The 26802-nt window shown below is 40.9% G+C and overlaps 1 protein-coding gene and 1 long non-coding RNA gene across 2 annotated transcripts in view; one reads left to right on the forward strand and one right to left on the reverse strand.

The window, feature by feature from the left end:
- LOC147914791 (uncharacterized) overlaps positions 1-1312 on the reverse strand; it is a 34877-nt gene extending 33565 nt beyond the window's left edge. Inside the window, exon 1 of the long non-coding RNA XR_015554990.1 lies at positions 975-1312. This is a non-coding gene — a long non-coding RNA (uncharacterized LOC147914791). The remainder of the gene's footprint in view (positions 1-974) is intronic.
- Positions 1313-19147: 17835 nt separating this feature from the next.
- Positions 19148-26802, forward strand: part of PLBD1 (phospholipase B domain containing 1) — a 55755-nt gene continuing 48100 nt past the window's right edge. Inside the window, exon 1 of the mRNA XM_087442716.1 lies at positions 19148-19573. Within this exon, the coding sequence (XP_087298842.1) occupies positions 19474-19573 (100 nt within the window). The 5' untranslated portion in view covers positions 19148-19473. The remainder of the gene's footprint in view (positions 19574-26802) is intronic.

Below are 26802 nucleotides of genomic sequence, written 5' to 3' on the forward strand. Positions count from 1 at the left end.
CTAATAACACATTTGTGTTGCAGTATTTCTTTTAAGTGAGTAGGCCCCCAGCATGGCAGGTTGTTAGGTTGTTACAATTGCTGTGAGCCTCTAGCCTATTAGGTCTCTTGTCATCTCTCTGAGGATTGCAGCTGGGTGGGGCTGGCCTCAGGCACAGGAGCACCCAATTGTTTCAGGCTTTGGAAGGTGGGGCAAACCTCCTATGTGGGTCTTTGAGAAGCACAAGTCTTCTGCAGCTGACAAGCCCTGCCGCCCACAGGTCCACACACACAGTCAACACAGTCCTGCCCCGTGAGCGCACCCCGACCTCCCCAAGCGGACCCAGTCTCTCCATGGCAGGAGCCCCACACATTCCACCACCGCCCCACCCTCTCCACCCACTCCTTGTGCACACCCTGCCCCACTAAAGTCGGCTCAGTTGCCAGGCTGCAGAGAATCCAGTCACCAATCTATGCAGGCCCACAAGTTGCCTGAGGGCTTGTTGTTGGGTGGGACCAGTCTCTAGGGTGGGCTGCCTGCCCTGGCTGAGCTGGATTAAATCGGTGCTCTAGTGGGTGGGGCAGACCCTGGGCTAGCAGGCCTCAGGGAGAACTCCAATGGCGTCTGTGTCAGCACACCCACACCAGGCCACAACAATGGCCGCCGCCAATGTCCCAGTCCCTGGAGAGGTCTCACCCCTCACCGAGATGCACTCAGGGCCTATTAGGTGAGTCTCTTGTCACCACAGCACTGTGCACCTTTCTTTCTGGTGATTTTAGGATGCTTTCTGAAACGGGTGAGTTTGCGTGCAGGCCCTTTAAGAGCCGGTTTTAGTTTCTTTGTGAACTGGGTTTTCTGGGGGTACTCCCCAATGTTTTAGTAGCAGGCAAAGTCAGATATTATGCCACTGGTATCGATTGTGCTGGGTCCACAAAATGCCCACAGTGGGGGCACTCCCCGGCTCAGGGCCCCGCGCCTCCAGGGAGGCTGCGTACCTGTGAGCTGCTCCCGGCGGCCATGAAGCTGGCGGCTTGTGAAGGTGGCGTTTTTCCTCTCCAGAAGGGAGTCTCTGCCTCTTCTACCTCAGTTAGGATTGTCCGTTGTTGCAGGAGTTCCTCTTATCCAGTTTTCAGTTCTGTCTCAGGGGTAATTTTTCCACGAGTAGTTGTAGATTGGCTGTGTCCACGGGAGGAGGTGAGTTCCGAGTCTGCTTACGCCGCCATCTTGACTTCTGCCCTGCTGTTTTCTTTTTTAACCTGAGGGGTGACTCAAAGGTCACAAGGATTTATGAACTTGTTTTACAGAAGAAAGGGAATGCCTTCAAGGAAGTTATTACCACCAGATAACCAGCCCCCAGCTGAAATTGACCCTCATAAGTCAGATTCCCCAAGGCCTTATCTGGAGTGAAAAAAACACAAATTACCCCTTTGTTTCTCAGAAACTCCTCCTGCCAAGCCCCTTAGCTCTATAAAACACCCTGCTTTCTTCTCTTGTTAAGGCAGATTTGAGAGAACCTATCCTCCTGCCTTCTCATTTTGGCCAATTCAAATAAACCTTTCTCTATCTCCAAGCACCAATGTCTCAGTGATTGGCTTACTGCACATCAGGCACATGAACTTGAGATTAAGAGATTCAATATCAAGATGATATATTCAAAATTCTGAAAGGAAAAAACCCTGCCAAATAAGAGTACTGTATCTGGCAAAACTGTCCTTCAAAAATGAAGGAGAATAAAGACTTTCTCAGACAAACAAAAGCTGAGAGAGTTCATCACCACTAGATCTGCCTTACAAGAAATGCTAATGGGAGTTCTTCAACTTGAAACAAGAGAATTATAACAGCAACACAAAAGTATATGAACTGTAGAACTTGCTGGTAAAAGTAAATATAGAGAGAAATACATAATACTGTAATACTGTAGCAGTGGTGTGTAAATCACTTTTAATTCTAGTGTAGAAGTTAAAATACAGAAGTATAAAAAAAGTTATAACTATAAAAATATATTAATGGATACATGATAAAAAAGATGTAAAATGTGACATGAATAACATAATGTATTGGAGGGAAAAGTAAAAGTATAGAGTTTTTGTATGCATTGAAGTTAAGTTGTTATCAACTTAAAATATATTGTTAAAACTACAAGATGATTCATATAAGCCCCATGGTAATCAGAAAGAAAATACCTATAGAAAACACACCAAAGAAAATGAGAAAGGAAGAAAAACATGTTACTAAAAAAAAAAAAATCAATGAAACTCAAAGGAGGACAGCAAGAGAGGAAAAGAGGGACAAGAGAGTTACAAGACATCAAACAATTAACAAAATGGCAATAGGAAGTCCTTCTTTATCAGGAATTACTTTAAATGTAAATGCATTAAACTCCCCAATCAAAAGATATAGAGCGGCTTAAAGGACAAAAAAAAAAAAAGACCCAACTAGATGCTGTCTACAAGAGATTCACTTTAGATTTAAGAACATATAAGCTGAAAGTGAGGGATGGAAAAGATACTCAACAAAATACTAGCAAACTGAATTCAACAGCATATGAAAAGAATCATATATGATGACCAAGTGGGAATTTTTCCTGGGATGCAAATTTGGTTCAACATTAGCAAATCAATCAATGTGAAATACCACATTAACAGGATGAGGAAAAAAATACATGATCATTTCAATAGAAATAGCATTTGATAAAACTCAAGACATTTTTATGATAAAAACTCTCAACAAACTAGAAATAGAAGGAAATTGCCTCAACATAAAAAAGGCCATATATGAAGAGCTCACAGGTGACATCATACACAGCAGTGAAAATTGAAACTTTTCCCCTAAGGTCAGGACCAGGAAAGGATGCCTAGTCTTGCCACTTTTATTCAACATAGTACTGGAAGTCATAGCAAAAGCAATTAGGCAAAAAAAAGAAATAAAAGGCATCTCAACTAAAAGAAAGAAGGAAAAGTATCTGTTTGCAGATGATATGATCTTATATGTATGTAAAGACTCCACCCAAAAACTGCTAGTACTAACAAATTCAATAAAGTTACAGGACATAAAATCAACATACAAAAATCAGTTGCATTTCTATACACTAAAATCTGAAAAGGAAATTTAAAAAACAATCCCATTTATATAATAGCATCAAAAAGAATAAAATACTTAAGAATAAACTTAACCAAGCAGGTGAAAGACTTATACATTGCAAACTATAAAACATTAATGAAAGAAATTTAAGAAGACACAAATAAATGGAAAGACATCTCATGTTAATGGATTGGAAGACTTAATATTGCTAAAATATCCATACTTTCCAAAGTGATCTACAGATTCAATGCCTTGCTTTTCCAAATCTCATCAACAATTTTTACAGAAATAAAAAAAAAAAATGCTTAACTTCATATGGAACCACAAAGGACTCTGAATAGCTGAAACAATTTTGAGAAAGAAGTACAAAGCTGGAGGCCGGCCCCGTGGCTTAGCAGTTGAGTGTGCGTCCTCCGCTACTGGTGGCCCGGGTTCGGATCCCGGGCGCGCACCGATGTGCCGCTCAGCCGGCCATGCTGAGGCGGCGTCCCACATACAGCAACTAGAGGGATGTGCAACTATGACATACAACTATCTACTGGGGCTTTGGGGAGAAAAAGGAGGAGGACTGGCAATAGATGTTAGCTCAGGGCCAGTCTTCTTCAGCAAAAAGAGGAGGATTGGCATGGATGTTAGCTCAGGGCTGATCTTCCTCACAAAAAAAAAAAAAAAAGAAGAAGTACAAAGCTGGAGGCATCACACTGCCTGAATTCAAAATATGTTACTTAGCTACAGTAATTAAAACAGTATGGTACTGGCATGAAGGCAGATGTATAGACCAATAGAAGAGAATGGAGAGCCCAGAAATAAACCCACATATATATACAGTCAACTGATCTTTGACAAGGATGCCATGAATACACAATTGGCAAAATGTATCCAAGAATACATCTAGAAATACCATACAAAAAAAATCAACTCGAAATGGATTAAAGACTTAAACACAAGATCTAAAACTGAAAAACGCCCAGAAGAAAACAGAGGGGAAAAGCTTCATGACATTGGTCTTGGCAATGATTTCTTAGATATGACACCAAAACCGCAGGCGACAAAAGCAAAAATATACATGTAGGACTACATCAAACTAAAAAGCTTCTGCACAGCAAAGGAAATAAACAGAGTGAAAAGGCATCCTATGGAATGGAAGAAAATATTTGCAAACCATGTATCTGATAAGGGGTTAGTATCCAAAACATATAAGGAATTCCTACAACTCAATAGAAAAAACTAACTCAGATAAAAAGTGGGCAAAGGACTTGACTAGACATTTCTCCAAAGAAGATATACAAATGACCAACAGGTATACGAAAAGATGCTCATATCCCTAATGATCAAGGAAATGAAAACCAAAACTACAATGAGATATCACCTCACACCTGTTAGGATGACCATCATAAAAAAAATAATAAAGGTAAAAAATAACAAGTATTGGCGAGGTTGTAGAGAAATTGGAACCCATATGCACTGTTTTTGGGAATGTCAGATGGTGCAGCAGCTATGGAAAACAGTATGGAGTTTCCTCAAAAACTTAAAAATAGAACTATCATATGATCCAGCAATCCTACTTTTGAGTATTTAACCAAAAGAATTGAAATCAAGATCTTAAGGAGATATTTGCACTCCCATGTTCTTTGCAGCATTATTCAAAATAGCTAAGAGGTGGAAACAATCTAAACGTATCTACAGATGAATGGATAAAAAAATGTGCTATATACATAAAATGGGATATTTTCCAGCCTTTGAAAAGGAGGAAATCCTGCCAAATGCAACAACATGGATGAAACTTAAGGACAGTACGCTAAGTGAAATAAGCCAGTCATGGAAGGACAAATACTGCATGATTCCACTTACACGAGGTGCCTAAAATAGTCAAACTCATAGAAACAGAGAGTTGAATGGTGGTTGCCAGAGGCTGGGAGGAGGGGCAAATGGGGAGTTGCTGTATGAAAAGCGAGGGTATGGAAACTCTACAGGACAGCAACCTGGAGTCTTCAACAAATAAACTGTAAGGAAAAAAAAAACATGAAGGGGAAGTCATAGATTAGAAGTGACTTAAGACCATATTGATTAAATGAGCACTCTGCAGAGTGGACTCTGGATCTTGATCCAAAGAAATCAAAGAAAAAGAAAAAAGAATCTATGAGATAATTGGGGAAATTTGGAAACTGATTGAGTAGTTAATAATATTAAGGAACTATTGTCAATTTTTTACATATTATAAGGGTGTTGTTATTATGATTTTAGAAAATAGTTTCCATCATTTAGAGGGATGAGAATATGAAGTATAGGTGAATATTGGCCAAATTATTGAAGCTGGTGATGGTACATGTGGTTTTATTCCAATTTTGTTTAGGTGTAAAATTTTGCACAATAAAAGGTTTTAAAAATTATATCTAAACTGTATTTTAGATATATAAACTATATTTTCCACTGTGGTATTATATGGGAGGAAAAAGTTTTCCTGGACCCTCTGAGGGTCCCTGGCTGGGTCCGAAAATTAAACTGACAAAGACAGATTAACGGGAGAAAAGCACACAGATTTTGAATTTTTACGTGTACGTGGGAGTCTTCACAAGAGAATGAAGACCCAAAGAAGTGGCCAGAGCAGGAAACTTTTGTACCTTTTAGACAAAGAAACAATAAATTTGTGAAGAATTGACAAGACAAAGGGGTTTGGCTAGGGTAGCCAACTAGAGCTGGGTAGTCCTTATCTTCCCTAACTAGGAAGATATGGGTTAATTGCAGATTATTCTGGTGCCCTCTCTGAGCTAAGAGTCTGTCTCCAGTAACAGGAAAATTTATTTCCAGCCTTTAAGCAGAAAAGCAGACCCTTTTTCTATGTTTACTGCTTCTTAATTGCCTTTGGCTCAAAATAATTTTTATGTCCAAGAGGCATATTTTGGGGTGACATGTTCTGGTTTCCTTCCATATATTTCAGTTCGTATATTGGAATACGATAAAGTCAAACTAAATTAAAACTGGAAAGATATTTTTCTACTAAGATTTGCTCCCATCTAAAGGTTAAATAGTTTGAATTCTTAAGAAGAATAGTCATGCAACATTTGTGTCCACAGAAATTGAGAATAGAAGGCCCTTTTTTAAAAAGGTAACATTTATTGAATACTTAACACGTACAGGTCATTTCATAATTATACGATATTAGGTATAATTGTAGGTTCTTTGGATGGCCAGACATAGCACAGTGACACTCAGATGAAAGGCAGAACTCGGTGTTACTTACAGCTCCAGACTAGAGAAGGCCGCCATGAAGGCGAAACGGCAGTTTGCACCTGGGGACATGGTTAGCAAGCTGGAGCTGTAAGGGCAGTTTTATGGTAAGTGGGGTGGGGCTAGATAGGTTTTGTGGCTTCCTAGGGACTGGTATTTTGAATAATTCCCAGGGCCCAGAGGCCATCTCTAGGTGTTAGGTATCTGGGGTCCTCTAGCAGTTGGGTACTGGATGCTGTGACCCAACGGAGTTGGAGACTAATAAGGGAAGCAGTTTGGGTGGGGCTTAGCAAACTGCCTGCAGGGGGACTGGAGAGTTTTTAGCCCTGACTTAAAAGCTGGATCAAGAGAGCACTTGGGAAATATTATATTACACAGATATTGTCAAATCACTTTAACTCTATTAACTCATGCTACTTATAACACACCTATGAGGGAGGTACTGGCATTATTATTTCCATTACACAGATGAAGAAACAGAGGCACAGAGATATAAAGTTACCTGGCTAGTTAGTGGCAACATGAAGATTTGAAACCATGTGATTTTGATTCTAGAAACCACGTACCTTAACCACTATGTTCACTGACCAGAATAAGGGAGGTAAGAGGGGATAAAAATAAGTGATCTCCTGGGGCCGGCCCCATGGCTTAGCGGTTAAGTGCATGCGCTCCGCTGCTGGTGGCCCGGGTTCGGATCCCGGGCGTGCACTGATGCACCACTTGTCAGGCCATGCTGTGGTGGCGTCCCACATAAAGTAGAGGAAGATTGGCAAGGAGGCAAGCTCAGGGCCAGTCTTCCTTGGCAAAAAGAGGAGGATTGGCATGGATGTTAGCTCAGGGCTGATCTTCCTCACAAAATAAATACATAAATGTCCCATTAAAAAAAAAAAAGTGATCTCCTAGGCCATCAAATCCTAGTGCCAACAAGAGGTGTTGTGTGGAAAGCATAATGGATCAAAAGGCAAACCGTCTTTCTTTTAGGAGCATCAGAGTTTCTATATGTGAAGCTAGTGAAGCAATCTGGTCGAGAGGAACAGCCAGGGGCCAGTCTTGGAGGTTAGAGAGCAAGTGCACTGCTTTTACTGAGCATATTGTTTATTTGGGAAGACTTAGTTGAGTCTCTTTTTCAGAGCGTGGGGCGTTGAAAGTCCTTCCCCTCGTGGAGCCATTGCATTACCACCATCCATGCTATTGGATAATCCACCTAACCTGGAATTCAATTCCATACAACCCAGGTACCCCACTGTTTGGGGTTCCTCTGGAGAAAAACCAATTTCATTTAAGACTTGCCCTTGATTTCAAGGTATTTAAGGAGAGTACACACACGTAAAAAAGAGAACAAGGGCCAAAATTAGTGGCATAATAATAAGTGCAATGATAATTCAAAGAAGGAAAAGGTCAACATGGATCAAAGCAGCTTGGGAGTAGAGCTCATTGGTCCCTTTCTGAACCTCACAGAACTTGAACTTGTGTGGCATTTAGCATTACTCTGTCTTGCACTGTAGTAATTTGTGTACTTAGCTAAATCCCACTATCAGATAGTAAGTTCTTCCTCCAGAGCAGGAGCTACAAGCTTTCTAATTAGGGATCTTCCAGTATCTAGCAGAGTGATTTATTTTTTACTAAGCTCTCCAAAGTACTTGTTGAACATGCCTAATTTGGGCCTAGCGCTGAGCCTTCAAACATAGATTGGTTACGGAAAGGAAGAGAGTCAAGGGAGAAGCTAGGAGAACAATCTCTTGAAAAATGGAAAGAAAGGGCAAGATATTTTAGACCCAGTGGTAGACCAGCAGACGGTTCACCCAGGAGAGATAAAATGAGATAGAAAGGCATAGAGAGTCATATTGTGAGGCTTAAGCTATGAAATTTGAATTTTCTCATATAGGTTGGTGGTTTCCAACAGTGCAGGCTAGGGGAAATCTGAGTCTTCTGGGAAGGTTTTCAAAACCCCAGCCCACAGAAGATCAGATTGATTGTGGGGCATTAAGCAACCATGAGTATTTTGAAAATGCCTCGTGGATGTTTCATACACCCACTGTTGCTGTTGGCAATGGAGAGGCTTCGAAGAAAAGTGTGACAACAATGACAAAAATGCCATGAATGGAACTGTTAATCAAAGTGTTTATTCAAAGTGAAAAGGCTTGATCTGAAATATACTTTATGTTTCACAGTGTACAATGGCCAATTTAAAACTCCTGATTTTAATTACAGTCTATTACGAGGATTTGTTACTGATTCGAGTTACAATCTATTAAGAGGATTTATTCAGTCAGGACATCTTCAAATATTTTAGTTTGTTTTTATAAAATGAAATTTCCTATGGATATTTTAAAAGAAAAATAAAATTTTTAGATGAGAAAACTATTATATTCTTGTCATAAAAATTTTGGAAAATACTGACAACTGGGAAAAAAAATCACCCCAAATCCCACAACACAGAGACATCTATTATAATACGCTCACATAATTCTTTTCTTTGCTTAGCCTGCTTCCCCTCCCCCACCCCTGTTTAAAAATTGTCTCCATTTGGGTAGGTAACGACATATATACAAATATATACGCAGGAAAACAAATCTGGTTATGATAGAATAGGCAATTGATTCCCATGCTCCTCCTGGCCACCATTTTCATTTCATTAACCTTGCAAAAGTGTGTCTCTTACATTAAACTATGTAATTTTTGGACTCTGCTCGTGGCATGTGGGGTTGGTTTTCACTGAGTTATGGTGGTGTTTTACCATATGTATTGCATTGTCTCTTAATGTTGCCAATGCAATTTGGCCCTCCCTGCAGTTTTTACTTAGTGGAAGGCATGCTAACATGGAAAGTATGCTTCTCTTCCCCACTCCACGGCCCGTGCTATCCTCTGGTATCAGAACAATGTTCTAAAGAGTCCAAGTCACACAAACTCTTTCTTGAAGTCTGCTGCTTCTGTGACTGCCTGAAGCTCCTTTCTCTTTCAAGAGCTCAAACCAAGTTATCAAGGGAGGCAAGTTATGGAAGAGACGTCATGCTTTTCTCCCCATCCCTTCTTCCTTCTCCCCACTCACTCTGCTTTCCCCTCAAGTGCCCACACACAAACTTACTTCTCCAGTTTCCTTCCTCAGTACAAACCAACACAGGCAGATGGATACATGTGGACACATGCATTCGTCAGACACCTCCAAACATGAATCCTAGTTTAGCTGAGCCAAAGATCCCACACTACCTAAGCATAGTTAATAAGATCATTCCCTAGAAGGTGAACAATAAGAGGATGGGCTTCATGACTGTTAATAGATTGCCCCTGAGTCATTTGTTGTTCATAGCCAATTTTTAAAAACATAACTCATTGTTCAAGAGGAGTTGTCAGGATGTAGAAAATTATTGCTCAATTTATTTGGCAATGAAAATGGCCATTATTTTATGCAACTTGGCTTCTGTTGTGTAATTCTTGTTGACATAGTATTCCAACCTAGTTACTTGGTAGCAAGTGATGAACAGAAAAACACCTACAACTACTTTAAATGATCATCAACCACAGCAAGGAATCAATCTGCACTGCGCTGTGAAGAACACAGCTTGAGAAACACACCTTGTGTCACTGGTGAGGAAGAAGAGGAAGCAGAAAGAAAATACAGTCCTGCTAATGGAAGCACTGTGGGGCAAGCTGTCCGCAAGGTTGCGGAAGCCACCTGAGAATACAGAACCAACTTGATTCCTGAATTTGGGGTCCTGAGTTTACTAAACTGATTCCCCTCTAAGTTTTTACATTATGATGTCTCTATTCCTTGGGCCTTAATTTTGACTTGTCAATCAGTCAGTTGAAGTATATCAAAGTAATTCTTCCAAAAATGATTCTATTTTCTGAATCCTCGAAAATTTGTTACCTTAACACATGAACTAAAATTAACTCAATGTGAAATTTCGTGATCACAACCTTCTCCCTCAAAAGGTCTGTAGATGATTCTCAATTGTCAAAGTCCATCTGATTTTTAATACTGCGTGGGTAACATTTTCCATTTTCATACCACTGAAATGTTCACAGTTTGGGTTTGTTTTTTTGTTTGTTTTGCTATTGTTATTTTGCTTAAGTGCCAACTCAGTACCTACTATTTTCTTGATACTGGGATGCAATCATCCCTAGGGAGAGACCCACCTTTGTTGAGAGAAGGCTTTGATAAACCTGAAAGGTGAAGCTTTAGCCTCCAGGGCCAGTGGACGGATGGATTTAAACTTGAGAGAATCTATGCCTAAGAGAAGGAACGTGCTAGCTGCTGAGAGAGGAGAGGAGAGAGGTTCCCAGAGCTTAGGTATTGCTGGCAGCATGGAAAGGGAGATTCTGGAGATGTAAAAAGCCAGCTAGGAAGCCAATGAACTAATACTCATTAAAAACTACTCTCTTAAATTAAAAAAAAAAAAGATTTGCTGAAAGTGTTACCACCCAAGGGGGGGTACTCTGCACACCGCAAGATGTGCCAATAGTCAAGAGGCAAGGAGGTAGGAGAGAAAGGATTTTTTATTACAGCTTGCTAGCAAGGGGGAAGATGGCTAACTAATGTCCAAAAGAATCATCTTAAGGGGGCACAAAATCTTACAGCAGTTATACAGGCTGATGGGTTATAGGGCAGGGGGTTAGGAATGTTAACCCTCGGGTGCTCCAGACTGGGAGTCGCCACACCAGATCTTTCAGTTTTCATTGATGGTGGCTATCAGCATAGACTCTCTGTTCAGGGGTCATCACATTCTTAAGGAACTCAAAAGAACAAAGTTATCATCTTATCACAGCTGGGAGGTACATGCACAAGCAGGGGTCGTAAAATCTACAGAGCAATTAGATCTCCTGGGTGCATATTCAGCTGAGTTAGTTTATCAGAGGTCATTCAAAGTTACAGTAGGGTTTCTTTTCTACAATATGGCTTCCTTTATGTCAACCTTGTGTTGAGCCAGTATCAAAAGGATTATTGTGGGGTTTTTTGCCACATTTATTTTACCTCTGTCCATATATACATTTATTTTTACCAAACCATTTAAAAGTAAGTTGCCACTATGGAAAACAGTATGGAGATTCCTCAAAAAATCAAGGATAGAACTACCATATGATCCAGCCATCGCACTGCTGGGTATTTATCCAAAGAACTTAAAAATACCAATTTGTAAAGGTACATGCACCCATGTGTTCATTGCAGCGTTATTCACAATAGCCAAGACTTGGAAGCAACCTAAGTGCCCATCAAGGGATGAATGGATAAAGAAGCTGTGGTATATATACACAATGGAATACTACTCAGCCATAAGAAACGATGAAATCCAGCCATTTGTGACATCATGGATGGACATTGAGGGTATAATGCAAAGTGAAATAAGTCAGAGGGAGAAGGTCAAATACCGTATGATTTCCTTCATTAAGTAGTAGATAATAACAACAATAAAAAAACACATAGGGACAGAGATTGGATTGGTGGTTACCAGAGGGGAAGGGGGGAGGGAGGAGGGTGAAAGGGATAATTCGGTACATGTGTGTGGTGATGGGTTGTAATTAGTATTTTGGTGGTGAACATGATGTAATCTATGCAGAAATAGAAGTACAATGATGTACACCTGAAATTTTTACAATGTTATAAACCAATGTTACTGCAATAAACAAAAAATTAAAAAAAAAAATTAAAAAAAAAAAAAAAAGTAAGTTGCAGACACCATAACACTTCACCATAGCATGTATGTCCCCTAAAAACTAGGACATCCTTCTGCATATTGTCAAAATTGATTATAGTGGAGCCATTCTAAAATGGAGTCAGAGCTGCCTTTCCAGAGAAACTGCTTTGCTGTCTTGAACTTGAACTGGGCCAACCCTTTGGACTGGCCCAAAATGGCAATTGTTTTACCAGCAATTGTTTGAGAAGTCAGCAGGAGAACAGACATTCTGATCACAAGACTGAGGTTTGTGGACTTTCTGAAGATAGAATCAATAGTCAATCAATATTTAGTCAAGACTAGCTCGCTGCCTCCAACTCCAATTAAAATTCTTTGTAATGCAAACCTCCCTTCTTTGCCTTTAAAAGCGGCTGACTTTTACTCCCTAGCAGGTGGCTATTTGGGTTTCTACCTGAATGTGTGCTCCCTGAACTGCAATTCTTTGATCCGAAATAAACGTTTTGCCTCTTAAACTGTTTTCTGTTTTTGAAGGTTGAAATAGTCACAGTACTATTTTCACATGCAACAAATTTTAAAAATATACAATACCATCAATACACAGTCCTTATTTATTTAAATTTCTCCAAATATTCTCCACAAAAATGTCTTTTGTCGATATGCTCACACACATCCCATTCAGGATCCAATTACAGATCACACATTGTTTTTGGCTGTCACGTCTCTTTAATTGACTTTAACCTAGAAAAGTACTCCCTGCATGCTTTTTTCTGGGGAGGATGGGTTTTTTAGGAAGAGAGGATGTCTATTAAGCAACTGATATTTTAAAAAGTACTATAAGCCAGTTGTTTTGTAGAATGTCCCACAATCTTGATTTACCAGATTCGGGAATGGCTACATAATCTGTGAGGCCCAGTGCAAAATGAAAATTCAGGATTATTTGTTCAGAAATTAGTAAGACTTTCAAGACAGTGACAGCAGAGCATTAAACCAAGCATGGGTCCCTTCTAAGGGTGGGGTATATCTGACTGCATGTGCCATGTGCCCATGAAGCTGGCCCGAGCCTGGTTTTATCCTCATGATTTGATTTAGGTTAAAGATTTTTGCCAAAACTACCACATAGGTGATGCTGTTCTCCTCCCCTCACATCACATCAGGAGAAGCACTCAGGTTTGTTTATGAAGCTCACGAAAGTGTTCTTGGTAGTATTTTGATCAGCGCTTCTATTCTAATTAGTGTGATTTTATCTCCAGGAACACATATCATTCTTAGGTTGAATTCTAAAGTCTTTTGTGTCTCTCATCTTTACCTTCCTTTTCATTTTTATCTTTTCCTTCTACTTTTTGGAAGCCCTCATCAATTTGTCCTTCAAATTACTGACTCAATTTTCAAGTGTCAATTTCTGCTGTTTACTACTAGCCTCCAATGCCAATGTCAATTCTACTATAAAATTTTTCGTCTTTTATCAACCCTTTCTTATTCTATCCATCTTCCTTTTCGTCTCATGCATTTTCTTCTCAACCTGCTTTTCTTTGTAAACTTTCTTCTCTTAGTAAATAGAGGCTACGTTTTCTCATATCCTATAGAAGACGCTGAAACATTTTCTAAAATTTTCTTTTGGTTCCTAAAATTGATAGTTTTTAGAAATCTGAGATTTTAGGATCATGTCTCCTTTCCCTCATTCTGCAATATTTTTCAAAGACTTCATGTTGTGCTGGCTCTTCTTTCTGATCACTCCTCTTTAAATTAAAAGAGCTCACAGACAGCATGTATTTCTCAACAGAGAGAGTATTCAAATTTCTCTTGGCACCGCTCCCTCAAAACTCCCTTCTCAGACACAGTTGTCTGGAAGATTGATATACACGGTTTATAACTCAATTCCCAGTAGCCAGGAGATGCTCATCTAGTTTACTCAACTAGACTGGAATAGGATCTTTCTCTAGTAACATTTTCTGAAGTTTTGACCCTGGGGATATATTTAAATGTTAATTTCTAGTCACTCCCTGAGAATTAACTGCCTAAAATTTCTCCTCTTATTGTCTTCATTTAAGAATATCAGTAGCAGCCAGATTCATCAAATATTTATCAAGTACTTTTCATTTATTCATTGATATGTATTATCCAGGCTTAAATCCTTTCCTATAACCTGAAGGAAGAGCGGGGACATTTAATACAGGAATATTTTGCAACTACAGTCAAGGTTAAACACTACTAAGAAAGGAATGTGTTTTGTTAATTGTTTTTATTTGTCAGTTACACTTCTGTCTATAGAATGAAGAGAAGATACTAAGATCTTAAGAGTGGGAGAAGAAAAGGAAATAGAGGAAGTCAGTGGCAGCTACTCTAGGATGTAGCCACTCAATTTAGGAAACAGGTAGAAAAAAGAGGTTTAGCGAAAATATGAAAAAAGAACTTTCAGGCAAAAAATTACAACCCTTTATGCAGAAAATGCTTTTGGCCCTAAAAGTATTCAGGAGCCGTTTTCAGCCTCCTTGGAGATAAAGATGGGGACGAAGATGCCTATCAGCAGGGTAAAAAGTTCATGTTTGTCATCTATAGGAAAAAAAAAAATACTAAACCACCTAATCAGTATTCAACTTGTATAGAAACTTCTCTCTTAACCTCTACCTCTCCTGCTGCAGGCAATGCATTCCTGATTCACATCCCACCCTTACACCGTGCTCCTAAAGCTAAGACATGCTAGCGGCCTTACAATCGCTGACCAATGGCAGCCCCTCTTCTGTGTACCCAATTTTCAAGACACCTGCAGTCTAGAAATTGTAAAGAATGGCAGCTTATATAAAGGGCAGGCAAGTGAATGGAAGAGAGGTTAGGCAGACAGTCCAGAGCTGTGTTATAAGTGATCAAAACAAGCTCCATGGACTTCCAGCCCAAGCCCAGCATTTCTGAAGAATGTCCATCCTTTCTTTGGTTCTGCAGCAATGTGAATTCAATATTCTGATATCTATGAACAAAATAGTAAGTTTAACTACCAAAACAACCTACACACAATAATGGAGAAAAAGAATAGCAAAGAAAAAGAAAAAGAATTACAGAAGTAAATATACAGAAGAGAAGTTGGGCAGTAGTCTAAATTATTATCCTACACATTCTTCTTCTGAGAAATTTTTGTTTAACCTAGTAAGTCTTCCATGACTAGATTTATTCCAAGAGGCTAAGGCTTATTGCCCAAGAGAGGAGAAGACAGAAATATTGAAAGACCAAACAGTAAAATTTGTGGCTTTTTGTAGTCTTGAGTAGGGAGAGACTATAGTTTTCAAAGCAATTAAAATGTAAGATCTATGCATCTGAGAGAGAAAAAGAGTTTGAAATATTCAAAAGCTTGACTTGGAAAATTGAAAGACACAGATTGAAATAAAAGGGCATAAAGTATATTTAAGAACAGTAAATTGGAATAAGGATGTTTAATAATGTTGATTTAGTTCCTATCCCAAAGAAGTAAAAAGTTTGAAGAGCTGATAAGAGAAATACATAGTGGGTTGATGCAAGGACCAGCATCACCCTTCCTCTAGGGGATGAGTCGCCTACTTGATGGGTGGGGCAGGGTGTGGAAATATTTGGCAATAGAAACTCAAGATAGGTCTAGAATTATCAGAGCAGAGGAGATTATGTTTAAACTTTCAGAATGTAGCCCATGAACTTGCGAGCCTTGAAAAGGAGTTATGTGTTCCACACAGCACCTGAGTTGTAGAGTAGCAATGGCTGAGGGAGGTGTTTGGGGAGATGAACCCAAGAGCATGCTCACTGATTGGGCACACTAGATTAGACTATCTTTGAGTTGCTACTGCCACCCCCAGGGCTCTGAGGGGTCTGAAAATGAGCCAAAGGACCCAACAGAATCCAAGTCTGGATGGAGAGGTTGCCCAGTGTATCAGAAACAGCTGGCTGCCTACTAAAAATGTGTGTTCTTGTTTCCATGCTAAGAGATGACATCCCAGCTGAAGGCTGCATTTCCCAGCCTCTTTAGCATATAGGTATGGCAATATGTCTAGTTATTGCCAATGGAATGTGAGCAGATGTGATTAAAAAGCAGGAGTGCTTTCCCCATCCTCTTTCCCCTTCTGGCTGGAAGAAAATACTCCAAGACCCTAGGGTCATGATTCCTGCATACAGTTCAACAACCACAGTGAATTCACGAGTATGTAGGATATACTAAATATTCACAGGAAATAGTAATATCAGTAGAACACACCATAATGGACCAAAGGGGGTATTTGAGATATAAATTTTTGAGGAAAACATAGTACCATCCAGGACACTGAGCAAATTATTACTATTAAGTTGTTTGGCCCCATCTACTTAATAAAGGAACTGTTAGATGTTTCTTTTGGTCTGCAGTCCCAAGAATATATTATTGAGAGACTCTAAGGGCACTTTGAACCAAGAAAGTTTGGGAACCTCTGCCTTATGGAACGGTGGAACCACAAGATAATAGGAGGCTGGTTCCTAAATTTCTACATGAAGGAAAGGCACCTACCAATTAAGAAATCCCACACTGGACTGGTACATGTGCCAGAAATAAACTGCTGTTGCATTAACGCATTGGACTTTTTGAGTCTATTTGTCATAGTAGTTAGCATTACTCTAACTAATACACAGAGTATGTAGGAATCTAGACCTGAGGCCAAGAGCCACAGATGCCAACAACAGAATACCACAATGAGGACCAGAAGAGATCAACTACATCTTACTGGAGGCCACCAAGCCAAGAGGATGACTCACAGAGTGGATGCCCCTTATCCAACGCCAGGTCAATACATAAGCCCCCGAAACTAAGATCAACTTCAAGGAAAGGGGGGAAGGATATGGACGAGGCAAAGGATGCTAAGGATGTAGCCCAAAGAAGACTGAGTAACCTTAAATTTGGCATTCTAAAATTTCTGCCATCAGTAGATAAGTGTTGGAATGCTAAGTTAATTATGTACCTTTTGGAAAAGAAACAAATTTACATTATGTACATTTCATTCTGGAACTGTAAAATTTTGAATCCACCATACATATGTTATAGCTGGGAAAGAAATATAGATAGAGGCCACTGTCTCTGTTTCTACAACTGGTCACCTGGCTATAGATATTCATGACTTCTTTTCTTTACCTTCTCTCCATGTTCCCCTAGCTTTGGGATAGCATCTCGCTGGTTGGGGTTCTTTGCCCATTGGGGTGAGGAGCCTTGAGTCCCTGGTGGTGCTGTCCAGGTGAGGTGATTAACCATTTCAGTAGGAGATGGTGATACAAGGGACTCCCTTGAGCTCCTTCTGCTCCCATCTCCTTCTGTGTAACAGTGCTATTTCCATTCGATGGTCAGGCTCAATCACTTTAACCAACACTGTAATCCTATTCTTGCCCTTTTTTTTTTTTTTTCAGAGGAGCCCAATAAAGACCAAGTAACAATTTCAAATTCCAATTCAATGCAACTATTACTGTGTCTCTTGGTGGAAACATACCTCCTCCTTTGTTCACTGAAACTTCTAAACCAATAGAGTCCAGATTCGTGAAAAATTGGTACCAGAAATAGGGTAATGGATAGTAAGTAGCCCCAAAACATGTCTACTACAGAAGTGATAAAAACATTTCACAGTCAACATCTTTGGTCCTCCCCCCTCAACTTTGGAATGAGTTTTGTTGCTCATTTCCTTCCCAGATATGTAAACCCTGAACAATTTAAGGAAGGCAAGATTTACTATCACCTAATTCCATGATTCTCAGTTGAGGGCAATTTTGCCCCTAGGGGAACATTTGGCAATGTCTGAAGACATTTTTGATACTCACAACTTGGGGGGAGGGGGTGAGATACTGGCATCCAGTGGATAAAGGCCAGGGAATACATAAGACAACCCCCCAACAACAAAGAATTTTATGGTCCAAAATGTCACAATGCTGAGGCTGAGAAACCCTGATCTAATTAATTTGTATGTGTATAATTTGCTTCCCGCACTAGAGCGCAAGCTCTGCGAGGACAGGACTCTGTCCCTCTTGTTTACTGCCCTATGCCTGGAACGTGGGAGTCAGCAAATAATGGATGACTAAATAATAGACGAATGCATACCTCGTAGTTCACATCAGGCATTTTCTTACACATGATCACATCCCAACACTTGGCTCCTTGGACTGAAAGGGTTTGTAAGGTGGAGGAGGGTGGCAGAGGTAGCGTGACTAAAATATTCCCAAGACACAACTTCCTTGAATGTCCTATTATAGTTCTATTCCCAACATGGCACAACCAAAATCTTCATAATTTTCCTTCATTTTCATTTTCTAACTTGAAGGAAAATGTGCAATTTTTACAATGTCAATTCCCTCAATTCGTTAAATGATATTATTATCCAGGTATTGTGATAGGGTGCTATCACCAAAGAAAATTATGACTTAGGACTTGTGTCTAACAATTTGCACAGAGATCTGATGTCACTGTTCTGTGTCTTTTCTAACAATTACAAATGTATTTTCCCCTCTAGGAACGGTGCCTCTTGTCCCCCCTTCCCATCTCCCCTTAAGACCTCAGTGAAGCTTGGAAGAAAGACCAAGGAGAAGAGTAGGGTACCTAGGCTCCCAGCTGGGTGGTGGCTTGTCCCGTCCCGGGTTCCCTCACTGTACCCTAAGCATAGCCCTACTACAACACCAATGGCAATTTCCGAGTACCTGTTCATTCCTGTGGCTTTGTCCCTTCTTGCCTGTGGTAGGGTACGCTCTTAACTGTCTGTATATCACTGGTACTTGGCACACAAGATGGGGTCAGTAAAAGCTACTGAATGAATAAAATGCCTTTTGCCTACTTCACAATGTCACCTAGGGCACCCTTTGCCCACTTCATAATGTCATCCAAGGCATAGTTTTGCCGACTTCACAATGTCACTTTCAACAGACCCTGCACAGAAATGGGGACTTCACAGGGGCTCAGGGATATACTAGGTTCAGCCCTGTCTGAATCACTGTCCAGTGGTGGCTCCGCCAATGAAGATAAAAGCAAAGGATCCAAAGTCTTGAGCTGCGCCAACAGATTTAGGTTGAACAGGGTGGGATGGAGGGGCACTGATCCCTGAGGGAAAAGGGACCCGCGAGGATCTCATGGCAAAGAATCAGAGCCGCGTGTAGGCAGGGGCATGCATTTCATCACTGCTCAGGGTGCCCCGTCCCGGCTGCTACAGAGGAGTGGCCGGCCCTGGAGCCAGAGGCTAGCGGCGTTGATGTGAACTATCTGTTCCAACCTGAGCCGCAAAACTGCCCTACGAGCGCGGAGAAAGTGGCACGTAGCCTTGGCAGATCCCAGACGTGCCCCTGGGGAACTTGGCTAGCCCGTCCCACAGGGTGCTAGAGGGTCAGAAAGGACCCGCCTTTCCCAGGCTGGGGCCCAGCAGGTCGAAGGTGGTTCTCAAGGCCACGTGAAGCTTCCTCCTCTCGAAAAGCCCCAAACAGGCAGGGCTAATGAAAGAGGCAAGTTAAGGACGCCCCAACCTCAGAGACGCGGCGTCCGGCGGCCGGCCCGAGAGCCGCTCTTCCAACAGCTGCCACCGCGGCCACCTCCTCCAGCTGAGCCATGTCCCGCCACCGCCCGGACGGGTGCCTCGGGCCGCCGGCCCCCCCGCTGCTGCCGCTGCTGCTGCTGCTGGTCGCCGCGGTGCCGCCGAGCCAGGCAGGTGAGCAGCGCGCGCCCGGGGAGCCCCCGCTGCGCCCGCCGCCGCTGCGCGCGCCCGCCCAGCCCCGAGGCCGGCCGAGTCGACTTCCAGCGGGCGTGCGGGTTCTGGGCGGACGCCAGGGAACGCGCTTCTGCGGGGGGCCAGCCGGGCTCGCTCCAGCCCTGCTGCACTCGGGGGTGGCCCCGGGAAGGGCACGGGACGTGCTTCTGCCAACTTGAGAAGTGTGGGCCGGAATTCTTGACAGACAAATCTTCGCTCCTGAACGACTCTTGGCTTGCTGAGCCTCTGCTGTTTCTAAAAGGGCCAGCCAAAGGACATCTAAATATATTTATTCACATCATAGGGAGGTATGATCCCGGGCTGCTGTGTTTTTTTCTTCTTAATTGAGAATGACTTTGGTTTAAAATGATAAGACGTGCAACCTGGTATTGTCAGCTTCCTACGTACCAGGCAGTGTGTTAAAGGGATTTATGTTTTTTCATATAATGCTCATTATAATCCTAAATGGGATTATTATCCCCATTCTACAGATGAGAAAATTTGAGATTGAGAGAAATTCAGTACAGTCCTCCCTGCTGTATGTCTGTCTGTAGGAAGGAGGATTGGTTCCAGGACGACCACGGACACCAAAATCCTCTGATGCTCAAGTCCCTTATATAAAATGGCGTAGTATTTGCGTGTAACCCATGGCACATCCTCCCATATACTTTAAATCATCTCTAGATTACTTATAATACCTAATACAATGTAAATGCTATGTAAGTAGTTGTACTGTATTGTTTAGGGAATAATGACAAGAAAAGAAGTCTGTACATGGTCAGTACAGACGCAACCACCATGTGTCTTTGGCGTCTCAGCTCTGCCTTCATTTGCTCTGTCTTCATGCAAATTAGTGGGCCCTCCGCAAAATATGTTCTGCATCCGCGGATTCAACCAACCGCGGATCTAAAGGTCATTTACTTAATTAACTACATACTCCCCTCCTAGTAGGTTTTATCCCTACAGGTATTGACACTAATCTGTACCCTTTGCCTAAAAAAAAAAGCCTTGGATTTGTCACTGTCATTCCCAATGTAAGACCAAAGTCATACCAAGATGAACCACAGAAACTTAAAAGACTTCAAAAGTACTGTTAAGAAAGGAGGATTAATTATGTTTTCATAATCCCTTTTCCGTGCTGATCTTGTGCAAGAATGGGGCAGAGGAGGGGGTTCAGGAGAGCACACCCCTTCCTGAATGGATGTACTGATTCTTGTTACAACACCTGCCATCAACGAGGATGTGCAGTTACCAGATTTTGTAAGGCCTTTGCTTTGCAACTCGCCCACTTATCACTCCTAAATTTTTCCAGTCTTTTAAACTGCCTGGGCTTCCGGAATCAGAAGCGATGCTCCCCCACGCTCCTGACTCGAGTTACATACACATTCTGTTCCTTCCACCTTTTAGCCGAGGGAGACTGCTCGCAAAGACATACCTGGGACAGGCTAGAGTGCCCCAGACGTGGAAATGGTTTTTGTGTCTGGAATGCTGGCTGAAATTTATCTCCCTTTTCTGTTCTTTCTTTGGATTCTTGGGATTGTTTTAAATGTTTCTGTAGTTGGAGGGGGCAGCCTGAGGAGTGAGGTGGGGATATTGTTTTCTTGAAGATGGGGCACTGTTTATTCAAGAAGATATCACCTGGAAGGAAACTGTTTCTTAAACTGAGTTCCCCAAATAATAAGCTGATGCCATGCCAGGTGGGTCGGGAGTCAAGGCAGAGAGTGAGGGCATTTCTGCTGCAAGGGACCCTGACAGCACTATGCCCAGCAATCCAGAAAAGACTTCTTATCATGGCGTGGAAGGACGGCTGGTGAAGTTCACCCTGACTCTTTCAAAAGATGTGATCTCTGTTTCTTTGTTCCACACACATTAACCTGTTTTCCAGTGCAGCTCTTTGGCTCTTCATCTCACCCTTCTACTAGGCTGCCAACAACCTACAGGCAGAGAACAGGGCCTTTGCTACCTCTTGCTTTTCATGTTTTCTCTGAAGTGCCCAGCTCAGTACTCTGAATTTAGTGAGTACCCAATAAACACCTAAGGGATTACATTTTCATCCCCTTGGAATGAATTTTATATCCACTAATATGCACCTGTTTATCCAAAAACAACTTTTGTAACTTTTAAAGGTTACTTTATAATTTCATTATTCCAGAAATCAACAAATGACTGCACATTCATCCTCACCATCTCTCTCAAACTATTCTAGACTTCCGACGTATAATAGTGTTGCCTTTCTCTTTCCAGACTGAAAATCCCCATATTTGTTTTTAGGATGTCTTGTATAATTTTTCTAAGTGGTGTATACCGTGCAGTCAGGTTGTCACTGGGGAAAGAGATGGGTTGGTTGCCAAGAGACTCATAAGGTGGCATGTGACTTGGTAAAACTGGTTCCAAATCTGGCCCTTGGTCTTGCAGGGCTAGACTCCAGAAGTTCATTCTTTCCAGCGCTCCAGAGCTGATCAGATACAAGGAAGCTGATTCGCCCTGATAAACACACAAGTCTATTTACCGAAATACCAATTGTTAATTTTTAGCAGACTGGATATTTATATAGCCTGCTCCGGGCACGTTCTCACTGTCATTAAACTACATGGGTAAATAAGTTCAGAGATGCTGAGGCTGGAGGCCCGATTCATCTGCCTCCCCCTAGGACTGGACACTCAGTCAACCCGTGGGTGCTCCTCCGCTGGATAGAGTTCGCCTGGAACAGCTGGTCACTGACTCCCTTTCCACGCTTCCATGGCTCACCAGTGCCCACTTGAGACTAACAGATTGCCTCTCTAGATAGGCTAATACCTTTATGTGGTTGTCGAGGAGTTTGCTGTCCTGGAAGTCATTCAGTCTCCTTAAGGTGACTTAGCAGATCTATGGTTGAGGCCAATCTCAATTAATCCTTTAACTCTGAGGGTGTTCTTATTTCCAAATTCGCCTGAGGTAGTTGCTCTATATGTTCACTCTTTCTATGACAGTTCTTCATTCTTCGAAGTCTAGTATTAGAGAGGTGGTATGGAGTTCCAGAAATAGAAACCGTGGAGCCAGACTGCCTGTGTTTGAATCCTGGCTCCAATACTTAGTAACCGTGTGACCTTCAGTTGGTTGTCTAATCTCTCTGTGCCTCAATCTCCTCTTCTGTAAAATGGGTATTATAAAAGTATCAGTCTCATGAGGTCGTTGTGAGGAATAGTGCCTGGCTTACCGTAGGCACTATATAATTGAGTGGCCATTATTACTGGCCGTTGGAGTTGCTTTTCTCTGAAAAGGCATCATGGATCTCTTGATAAGGCAAACAGGACTGCAGGGGATAATTAGGTGCTGTGAAGTAGTAACTCATTATAATAGCAGGATTTTTCCTTAACCTTGGCCTGACATTTTCAGGATTTGGGGTACATACCAGCACACTAAGTAGTGGTTTCAGAAAACAGCGAGCAGTATCCTAGGTCACTGTCCTGGATTATAACCGACTGAAATCACCTTGATTATTTTTCCTAAGTGCAGGTGTATTAACCATGGCTGCTTTAGAATTTCTTGTCTGTCCTTCTGAGCCTCACTAAGTTTTCCTACGGCTCATCCCCGTTGTCTTGGCGTTTCAGACCAAAAGAAGTTAGTGTTCTCTATAAACTCGAACGTTTTCTTGTTCTCTCTCTATATTAGTTTACTTATAAGAATGTATACAAGATAAGTTCCAGAATTTCTGGGAGAAGTGTGCATTCATTTTTATTAGTAAACTTTGATTCTTGGTCCTTCTGGAAATGTGAATCTGATAGCGATCAAAATCTTTCTTCAAAAGAAAATTGAAAAAGGATTCTCCTTCAGTCCTTAAATTAAGGTAGAACATTTTTAAAAACTTTTTCATGACCATTTACTTTTGATAGTAAATAAATTATGAATCATGTGACCTTTGTCTTGGAACTTTGTTCTGACATGCAGAACAGAATTTTTGTTTTCATGTTTCTTTAGGCATTATTTTTACTTTTGTTACCTATCTTTGGTTTTATTGGATTCCAAATTATAAAGTGTTAACTATTGAGATAGCAAAAGAAGTAACAGCAGCAATAACAGAATGAATCTCAAAAGATTTGTTTTGTTTAACATTTTAAGGGTTTTTTTTTAATGCATAAGCTGCATCTTTTTTTTAATGGAGTAGGTTCCAGTTGCTCCTACAACCTATATTTCACAATCTTTTGAAAATTTACCTTTAAGGTGTGGCTAGAAAATTTACTAATAATGTTATTAGGAAATTTCTTTGTACTACTACAAAACAGGAACTTAGTGCGGTAAAAAAATGAAACTAATAGGGGTAGTGAAATTATGAGGAAACTTTAGTCTAAAATTTGAAACTCTGTCTGTAGAAACAAGAGATGTCATGTAGTAATCTTCCAATGGGAAATCATGAAAGTTTCTTGACTGAGAGGAATAGGCTGGCTCTGAAATTTGCCATTAGCCTTGCAAATACAGTTACAATTCCAACATAAGGTAGTGTGGAGTTATTCAAACCAGCATCTGCAAACCTAAGATACCAAAATTCTAATTCACAATTAAAAATCAAGAATTAATATACTGTAGACTTGATACACCTCTGTCTCCAAGTGTGACCTTCTCAGCTAGTGTGAAGGTTTGAGACTTAGGCAACCACATCATCAGTAAAGCATTGTGTTAGGCCCAAAGGAGTCGATACAATGAAATATGAGATTCTACTCCTGATTCTCAAGGAGCTTGTAGTTAAATTTATTGGATCAAATACATACAATGCACATAACTAAAGAGAGAGCTAGATGAGGAGTGAGAAGCTTATTCTAGCTTCTCGCAGGTGTAACCTGAGGCACCTCACCTCAGTGACACTGCAGGAATCCCTGGCTTCCTACCTCAGAGCTTCTCTGAAATCATAGCCATCTAGCACTGGAGCACACGTAGACCTGGGAATGAGGGATTTAATGCTTCACAGGGCAGCCTTTGACCTACACAGGACAGGAGCAGGTGGATAAACGTTCCTCCTTCCATGCCTGGGATGGGGTCTTCAGAGACTTATACTGCACACCTCCCTGGACCATTTCAGAATGCACCCCTAAATTAGCTTTCCCTCCCTCCCTGTTTCACTTTTCCAGTCCCCCATTCCTGTTCCCTGGGAGCACTTCCCCAAAGAGTCCTCCTTTTAGCAAGAGTCCTAGGCTCTGATTTCTGTTGGGAGGAAGAGCTGAAATACCTACTTATAATTTTTGTGCCTTGAGATTGTTTATTCATGAATCAGTTATTTTCTTAGTGACTCTGATGAAGAGTCAAAGCAAATCTAATAACCAGATATCTATTTACTGAGAGCCCTTTCAAAGAAGGGAAGTGTAATGTCAAGGTACACAGAGAGGTACTGAGGGACCACGCTCAGTGGACATGGAAGAGAAAAGCAATTCAAGGATCAGCATCAGTGAACTAATAGCTAAACCCAATCTGAATAGATTAAGTTGCAATCTTAATTTTTTAATATTTTCTCTTGTATTCTGCCTCTTCTCTCAATGTTTCTTTCTTTTTTTTCTCTATCTGACTGACTGAGTATATTAGGAAAAAATTATATTACTTAGGGTTGAAAACAACTTATTCTTTCATAAATGAGGTGCTAGAAAACCTAGGTTCCAAATGTGGGAGAGAGTGATTTAGGCCACTTATGACTATTTTGCAAACTCTTTCTAAGACAAGGTTGGGAATTTTTTCTTTTCAACTAAAAACAATTAACTTATAAAAAATTAGTCAGAATACACAAGTAAATAAAAGAAATTTAATTTGAGTGTTTGAGTTTTTACATAGAGAGACATATAAAAATGATGGGGCTTCTTCCATCTTTATGTATAGAAGAAAAATACTCTGTTTTTATAAAGTAACATTCCCATTCATTCAACAAATATTTATCAAGTGCATTGGTTTTGAGGATGTTGCTGTTAAAAATGTTTAAATCCCATTTTTCATTTTCACAACTCGAGAGAGAGAGAAAATATCAACAAATGGCATGTGCCCCTTGGGCATCTGAACCATCCTCTATGCTCCGTACCTGAGCTTGAGGACATGATGACTTGAGTTACTTTAGACTAACTTCTGTGAATGTTCTGATAAACTTCACTTTCATTTCAAGAGCACAGACAACCAAACTAGATTCATCACAGAAACATTATTGTGGGTACAGTGTTCCCAGGATACACAGTAGTAAACAGAAGTGGTCCCTACCTTCACAGAGTTTGTATAAAGTTAGATTAGGATTAAAATGATGTAATATTTTCTACATTTTCGCTATTACACTTTTCACACCATCCATCTCCCAACATGGAGATGTTTTTTAAAAATAGAAAAGTATTATGGCTTAAACTATTAAAGGGTTTAAGAAAAATCAGAAAATAGCATGGTGCTGGGAAAACCAGGAAGAGTTGTTGTATGGAGAAAACATTGAGGAATGGAGGACATCCATTAGGGGTGGAGCAAAAAACTTGGATTTTGTCTTAATTCTCAGAGCACATGCTAAGTTGATCAGCCTGCAGTCAATTTTTCTCACTGAATTCTCTTGAGGACTGAGTAAAGGTTTTTTTCATGCATGGAGGTACACCAGTGTCAAAAGAGCCCAGATTTGCAGAAATTTGTTATTTATGGTCAGGAAATTAGGTAGTACCAGTAACAATGAAAACACAGCACTTGAGTGCATAGATTGAGAGCAAGCCAAGGTTTACAGCAAAACGAGCTTCTGGAATGGAAAGGGAAGGGAAAGGAAGGCCAGGGTGCTCCAGATGAGAAATGTCAAGGCTCTGGAGAAAGGGACAAAGCTAAAATCATGCTATGTGGATAGAACTGAAGGAGAAGAGACTAACAAGGCTTGCTAACCTTCCTTCTTTCTTTTACAGTTCCTCTTTATGACCCCTCTCCCTTCCGCAGCAATTTGTGGCTACTTTTTTTTTAGTCAGCTGTGCTTTCTCATTTCCCTACAAAGCTCAATGGACGTGCGAGTGGAAGAAAATGTGTGAGAAAAGATCGAGAAGGACTGAGGCTATGGCATTTGTGGTCCAAATCAATTTGGAAAACATATTTATTGTATTTAGGAGGAGAAGAAGGGAAGTTTCTATGGATGCTGTCCATAGGTGTCAAATTGTGGCCAATTGGCTTTATTAACAATTAGACTATTATTCATCACAGGGAGTCTGTTGACAAAGTATTCTGCACCT

Source organism: Ceratotherium simum, chromosome 17 (genome assembly GCF_057802395.1).
Source record: "Ceratotherium simum simum isolate JZ-2026a chromosome 17, ASM5780239v1, whole genome shotgun sequence".
In the NCBI taxonomy this organism is placed as follows: Eukaryota; Metazoa; Chordata; class Mammalia; order Perissodactyla; family Rhinocerotidae; genus Ceratotherium; species Ceratotherium simum.